The 7,767-nt window shown below is 45.2% G+C and overlaps 1 protein-coding gene across 1 annotated transcript in view; it reads right to left on the bottom strand.

Annotated features, from left to right (window-relative positions):
* Positions 1-275: 275 nt before the first annotated feature.
* Positions 276-7,767, bottom strand: part of LOC126101364 (uncharacterized) — a 29,542-nt gene continuing 22,050 nt past the window's right edge. The window contains exon 2 of the mRNA XM_049912032.1: positions 276-347. Within this exon, the coding sequence (XP_049767989.1) occupies positions 276-347 (72 nt within the window). The remainder of the gene's footprint in view (positions 348-7,767) is intronic.

Genomic DNA, 7,767 nt, shown 5'->3' with positions numbered 1-7,767 from the left:
GCGGACGCTAAGCACCTAATTGGCCCGAAATGCCCCGGAGGGCCAACACGACACGACGCGGTCGCGTGTGCCCGCCTCGTCCACGCGGATCCGCCGGGTCGCCGCGCGTGACTCACTCGCCGGTGTCCGCACCCCCGCATTAACACCCCCTCAACCCTTTCGCCGGGGAGCTAAATTGAGTGTGGCTCTTAAGGGTTGAGACGGCCGGGCAGTTTATTTTATTCGCCGCTCCTCCTTGCCCGCGGCGATGTCTTTCTCCGGCTGTTAAATTAGCGTTAAGCTCGGCCCGGCTCGGCGCGGATGCGAGCTTCCCTCTCGCGCGTTAATGAGCCGCGGACGCCCGCGCCCTACAAATCATCCCGGCCACTTGTCGCCGCTCCTGCTCCGGCAGTTACTTGGCCTGATTTATGGGGCAGCAGCGTTCATTCAGTCGAGTCGTCGTTCATTAAGCGAGCTCCGGCTTATGATGGGGTTAGCGCCGCCGAGCGCCGGGGCGCCGGCGCGCGACCGAACGCGCCGGCCCTTTTGCTAATGCTCGCCCGACCCAGAGCCAGATGGCTCCAGTGGCGCCGAGCCGTTCCGCTGGTACTCATCCCTGACGGAACGAACAGCGGACGCACTGGTCTCGGCAAGTGCGACACTACGATTCCGAACTGCAGAGCGAGCAGGTTGGTACAGCAGCAAGTCACTGGACTTGTATTCGGGAGGACGGTGGTTCACATCCCTTTCCGGTCACCTAGACAGAGAAAGTTTTCCTGTTTAATATGCTGACAGAAAAAAGTGAAATGCTGGTACATTAATAACCGGTGTAACAGCCAGAATGTTCGATGTAAGCATGCAAAAGTGCATGCACTGTGTTGTACTGGCGTCGGATGTCAGTTTAGAGGTAGAGTTCCATGCTTATTCCACTTGGTCGGTCACTGCAAGGGCAGTTAAAGGGAGGTTTACTACCTTTGCTTCAAAAAAATGGATATTTTTAAACAGTATTTTTGGATCCATAAAAGTGTTTAGAATCCACTCCTGAAACGGTTTCTCCGAATACGGAACGAAAATGTTTGTTATTCGCGGTTGGACAAAAAAATGCAACTGCCTGAAATCGGCTTTTTTCACGCAAAAGTCTTTTCCTTTCGGAGGACGAGTTATTGTACGGGTGCTTGGGAGGAAACACAAAATTCAAATCAAAGTTTGAACTCGTTTGTTTGGAAGTTAGCCCCCAAGCGTTTTCATTCAGGTGCGAAGACTGGAAATTGCGACTTTCCTGGCAGGGAGCAGCTTCAACGAAGGGTATTCAGCAATTCTGAAGACCTTGACAACGATGGACGTCACCCTGGGACTCTATCTGAAGCAGTTCGCGAAGCATTCGGACTACCGCAGGGTTCAAGCGCCCGAAAACCGCTTGTCACCGGCCGTACGAGCGGCTCTGGAGCAGCGCAGGATGGCCCAGATCGAGCAGAACGCCCTCTATGAGGAAGTGGAAGGACTAGCTTATGTATCCGTATTACCAGATTGGACTTACGTTGCGTAATATTGCATTTATATGTAGCCAAAACTTCAAATACGTTTTTCTACATCTACATCTACATCTACATTTATACTCCGCAAGCCACCCAACGGTGTGTGGCGGAGGGCACTTTACGTGCCACTGTCATAACCTCCCTTTCCTGTTACAGTCGCATATGGTTCGCGGGAAGAACGACTGTCTGAAAGCCTCCGTGCGCGCTCTAATCTCTCTAATTTTACATTCGTGATCTCCTCGGGAGGTATAAGTAAGGGGAAGCAATATATTCGATACCTCATCCAGAAACGCACCCTCTCGAAACATGACGAGCAAGCTACACCGCGATGCAGAACGCCTCTCTTGCAGAGTCTGCCACTTGAGTTTGTTAAACAGCTCCGTAACGCTATCACGGTTACCAAATAACCCTGTGACGAAACGCGCCGCTCTTCTTTGGATCTTCTCTATCTCCTCCGTCAACCCGATCTGGTATGGATCCCACACTGATGAGCAATAGTCAAGTATAGGTCGAACGAGTGTTTTGTAAGCCACCTCCTTTGTTGATGGACTACATTTTCTAAGGACTCTCCCAATGAATCTCAACCTGGTACCCGCCTTACCAACAATTAATTTTATATGATCATTCCACTTCAAATCGTTCCGCACGCATACTCCCAGATATTTTACAGAAGTAACTGCTACCAGTGATTGTTCCGCTATCATATAATCATACAATAAAGGATCCTTCTTTCTATGTATTCGCAATACATTACATTTGTCTATGTTAAGGGTCAGTTGCCACTCCCTGCACCAAGTGCCTATCCGCTGCAGATCTTCCTACATTTCGCTACAATTTTCTAATGCTGCAACTTCTCTGTATACTACAGCATCATCCGCGAAAAGCCGCATGCAACTTCCGGCACTATCTACTAGGTCATTTATATATATTGTGAAAAGCAATGGTCCCATAACACTCCCCTGTGGCACGCCAGAGGTTACTTTAACGTATGTAGACGTCTCTCCATTGATAACAACATGCTGTGTTCTGTTTGCTAAAAACTCTTCAATCCAGCCACACAGCTGGTCTGATATTCCGTAGGCTCTTATTTTGTTTATCAGGCAACAGTGCGGAACTGTATCGAATGCCTTCCGAAAGTCAAGGACAATAGCATCTACCTGGGAGCCTGTATCTAATATTATCTGGGTCTCATGAACAAATAAAGCGAGTTGGGTCTCACACGATCGCTGTTTCCGGAATCCATGTTGATTCCTACATAGTAGATTCTGGGTTTCCAAAAACGACATGATACTCGAGCAAAAAACATGTTCTAAAATTCTACAACAGATGGACGTCAGAGATATAGGTATATAGTTTTGCGCATCCGCTCGACGACCCTTCTTGAAGACTGGGACTACCTGTGCTCTTTTCCAATCATTTGGAACCTTCCGTTCCTCTAGAGACTTGCGGTACACGGCTGTTAGAGGGGGGGGCAAGTTCTTTCGCGTACTCTGTGTAGAATCGAACTGGTATCACGTCAGGTCCAGTGGACTTTCCTCTGTTGAGTGATTCCAGTTGCTTTTCTATTCCTTGGACACTTATTTCGATGTCAGCCATTTTTTCGTTTGTGCGAGGATTTAGAGAAGGAACTGCAGTGCGGTCCTCCTCTGTGAAACAGCTTTGGAAAAAAGTGTTTAGTATTTCAGCTTTACGCGTGTCATCCTCTGTTTCAATGCCTTCATCATCCCGGAGTGTCTGGATATGCTGTTTCGAGCCACTTACTGATTTAACGTAAGACCAGAACTTCCTAGGATTTTTTGTCAAGTCGGTACATAGAATTTTATTTTCGAATTCACTGAACGCTTCACGCATAGCCCTCCTTACGCTAACTTTGACATCGCTTAGCTTCTGTTTGTCTGAGAGGTTTTGGCTACGTTTAAACTTGGAGTGAAGCTCTCTTTGCTTTCGCAGTATAGTTTCCTAACTTTGTTGTTGTACCACGGTGGGTCTTTCCCATCCCTCACAGTTTTACTCGGCACGTACCTGTCTAAAACGCATTTTACGATTGCCTTGAACTTTTTCCATAAACACTCAACATTGTCAGTGTCGGAACAGAAATTTTCGTTTTGATCTGTTAGGTAGTCTGAAATCTGCCTTCCATTACTCTTGCTAAACAGATAAACCTTCCTCCCTTGTTTTTATATTCCTATTAACTTCCATATGCAGGGATGCTGCAACGGCCTTATGATCACTGATTCCCTGTTCTGCACATACAGAGTCGAAAAGTTCGGGTCTGTTTGTTATCAGTAGGTCCAAGATGTAATCGCCACGAGTCGGTTCTCTGTTTAATTGCTCGAGGTAATTTTCGGATAGTGCACTCAGTATAATGTCACTCGATGCTTTGTCCCTACCACCCGTCCTAAACATCTGAGTGTCCCATTCTATATCTGGTAAATTGAAATCTCCACCTAAGACTATAACATGCTGAGAAAATTTTCATTTCTCGGAATGATGTCTTTTTTTATCGCTGAGTATGGTAAGGCAGCAGAGGATCAAGTTGGTAAAAAGACGAGGGCTAGTAGAAATCCTTGGCTAACAGAAGAAATACTGAATTTAATTGATGAAAGGAGAAAATATAAACATGCAGTAAATGAAGCAGGTAAAAAGGAACACAAACGTCTCAAAAACGAGATCGACAGAAATTGCAAGATGGCTAAGCAGGGGTGACTAGAGGACGAATGTAAGGATGTAGAGGAGTATCTCACTAGGGGTAAGATAGATAATGCCTACAGGAAATTAAAGAGACCTTTGGAAAAAAGAGAACCACTTGTACGAATATTAAGAGCTCAGATGGAAACCCAGTTCTAAGCAAAGAAGGGAAAGCAGAAAGGTGGAAAGAATATATAGAGGGTCTATACGAGGGCGATGTACTTGAGGACAATGTTATGGAAATGGAAGAGGATGTAGATGAAGATGAAATGGGAGATATGATACTGCGTGAAGAGTTTGACAGAGCACTGAAAGACCTGAGTCGAAACAAGGCCCCGCGAGTAGACAACACTCCATTAGAACTACTGACGGGCTTGGGAGAGCCAGTCCTGACAAAACTCTACCATCTGGTGAGCAAGATGTATGAAACAGGCGAAATACCTACAGACTTCAAGAAGAATATAATAATTCCAATCCCAAAGAAAGCGGGTGTTGACAGATGTGAAAATTACCGAGCTATCGGTTTAATAAGTCACGGCTGCAAAATACTAACGCGAATTCTGTACAGACGAATGGAAAAACTAGTAGAAGCCGACCTAGGGGAAGATCAGTTTGGATTCCGTAGAAATACTGGAACACGTGAGGCAATACTGACCCTACGACTTATCTTAGAAAATAGATTAAGGCAAGGCAAACCTACGTTTCTAGCATATGTAGACTTAGAGAAATCTTTTGACAATGTTGACTGGAATACTCTCTTTAAAATTCTGAAGGTGGCAGGGGTAAAATACAGGGAGCGACAGGCTATTTACAATTTGTATAGAAACCAAATGGCAGTTATAAGAGTCGAGGGACATGAAAGGGAAGCAGTGGTGGCGAAGGGAGTGAGACAGAGTTGTAGCCTCTCCCCGATGTTATTCAATCTGTATATTGAGCAAGCAGTGAAGGAAACAAAAGAAAAATTCGGGGTTGGTATTAAAATCCATGGAGAAGAAATAAAAACTTTGAGGTTCGCCGATGACACTGTAATTCTGTCAGAGACAGCAAAGGACTTGGAAGAGCAGTTGAACGGAATGGGCAGTGTGTTGAAAGGAGGGTATAAGATGAATATCAACAAAAGCAAAACGAGGATAATGGAATGTAGTCGAATAAAGTCGGGTGTTGTTGAGGGAATTAGATTAGGAAATGAGACACCTGAAATAGTAAAGGAGTTTTGCTATTTGGGAAGCAAAATAACTGATGATGGTCAAAGTAGAGAGGATATAAAATGTAGACCGGCTATGGGAAGCAAAGCGTTTCTGAAGAAGAGAAATTTGTTAACATCGAGTATAGATTTTAAGTGTCAGTAAGTCGTTTCTGAAAGTATTTGTATGGAGTGTAGCGATGTATGGAAGTGAAACATCAACAATAAATAGTTTGGACAAAAAGATAATAGAAGCTTTCGAAATGTGGTGCTACAGAAGAGTGCTGAAGATTAGATGGGCAGATCACATAACTAATGAGGAGGTATTGAATTGAATAGAATTGGGGAGGATTTTGTGGCACAACTTGACTTGAAGAAGGGATCGGTTGGTAGGGCATATTCTGAGGCGTCAAGGGATCACCAATTTAGTATTGGAGGGCAGCGTGGAGGGTAAAAATCGTAGAGGGAGATCAAGAGTTGAATACACTAAACAGATTCAGAAGGATGTAAGTTGTAGTAGGTACCAAGATATGAAGCAGCTTGCACAGGATAGAGTAGCATGGAGAACTGCATCAAACCAGTCTCAGGACCGAAGACCACAACAACAACAATGGTAACTTCAAATCTACTGAACCGATTGGCATGATTCTTTATTTCCGGTGAAGCTACCCAAATTGTCTAAGAGTTGTACCACTTTTATTCCGATCCATCAACTGTAAATATTTTTACTTGACCGATGAAGTCGAAAAATCGATGAATAAACCCTATTTTTTTCAAATGGCCGCCATTTTGTTTCCTATGGTCCAAATAACTTAAGCGACGTACGTTTCCTAAAGAATCTTATATACCACGTTAACGTCAACTCAATTTTCATTTCAGACAACACGGCTGACCTGTGGCAAACTGCGCGTGGAGGTCTACATCGAAATTTGGTTTCTTTCCGACGGCACTTCCGCCTTTGCTCTTCAACATTTCCGGTCGAAAAAATTCCAGTTTGTAGAGGAAATATCAATAAACATTTTGACCAAATTTGACATTGATATCTGTAATACACCCCGAGAAAAAAAGTTCTCAAAGAACATGCTTTTCTCGAGCCAAAGATATTAAACATCCCCTTGCTGCTGTTTGTGGATGACGCTGGAGTTGGCGTCCGATGGTGTCCCACATGTGCTCAGCTGGAGACAGACTGGGCGATAGAGTATATCAAGACGCTCTATACAGCACGTTGCGTTACACAAGCGCTATGTGGGCGAGCGTTAGCGCGTTGGAAAACTCCCTCTGGGATGCTGTTCGTGAATCGCAGCAGAAGAGGTCAAATCACCACCGATGTGCAGTTTTGCAGCCGGGGTGTATGGGATAGCCAAGAGCGCGCTCCTGCTTTCATAAGAAATCACACACCAGAACACAACTCCAGGTGTAGGTGCAGTGTGTCTAGAATGCACTTAGCTTAACTACAGGCTTTAATCTCGCCTTCATCTAACCAACACATAGCCATCACCGGTACCGAGGCAGAACCAGCTGTAATTAGGAAAAACAACGGACCTTCAACCTGCCCTCCAATGACCTCTCGCTTGACACCACTGTTGTTGCAAATGACCGAGCTTTGGGTTCAGTGGAATGCACTCCACAGGGCGGCTAACTCGGAACTGTCCTTGAAATAACTGATTTGTAACATTTGTCACTGTGGTGCCAACTGCTACTGAAATTGACGCTGCACAAGTAGTAAGATGCGGCAGAGCCATTCGACGAAGACAGTGGTCTTCTTTCTCGGTAGTGTAGGGAAACATTACTGTACTCCACTGACCAATAACTGAAGACTGTTTATGTAAACAAATTCTACCTTTATCTCTAACAAATTAAGAACACAACAAAACATTATTACATCCTGTGTACAGGTGTGGAAAGCAAAGAGTAAACAATCATTCATCCGGTCATCCTAGGTGTTTTTTGTTGGATTTCGAGAAGTTCAGTGGCCTGTATGCTCTCCATGATCGTTAATAACTGTCTGACACGTGCGTGGCGTGCTCCATGTAGGTCTACGGAAGTCACCTCGTAATATCGATTCCCATTCTTTAATGAAAGCCCATCAGAGTTCGTGGAGAGTCTGTAGTGGAACAGGAAGACCGCGAACTCGTCTGTCAGGAATGTCCCACATATGGATGATGGTGTTTAACTCCGGGACTCACTGTCAGCCATTCCATTACTTCGCCGGCCGTTGTGGCCGTGCGGGTCTAGGCGCTTCAGTCTGGAACCGCGTGACCGCTATGGTCGCGGGTTCGAATCCTGCCTCGAGCATGGATGTGTGTGATGTGCTTAGGTTGGTTAGGTTTAAGTAGTTCTAAGTTCTAGGGGACTGATGACCACAGATGTTAAGTCCCACAG

The sequence above is a fragment of the Schistocerca cancellata genome, chromosome 9 (assembly GCF_023864275.1).
Source record: "Schistocerca cancellata isolate TAMUIC-IGC-003103 chromosome 9, iqSchCanc2.1, whole genome shotgun sequence".
In the NCBI taxonomy this organism is placed as follows: domain Eukaryota; kingdom Metazoa; phylum Arthropoda; class Insecta; order Orthoptera; family Acrididae; genus Schistocerca; species Schistocerca cancellata.
The sequence above is the reverse complement of the archived record's forward strand: the minus strand, read 5'-3'. Positions and strand labels throughout refer to the sequence as shown.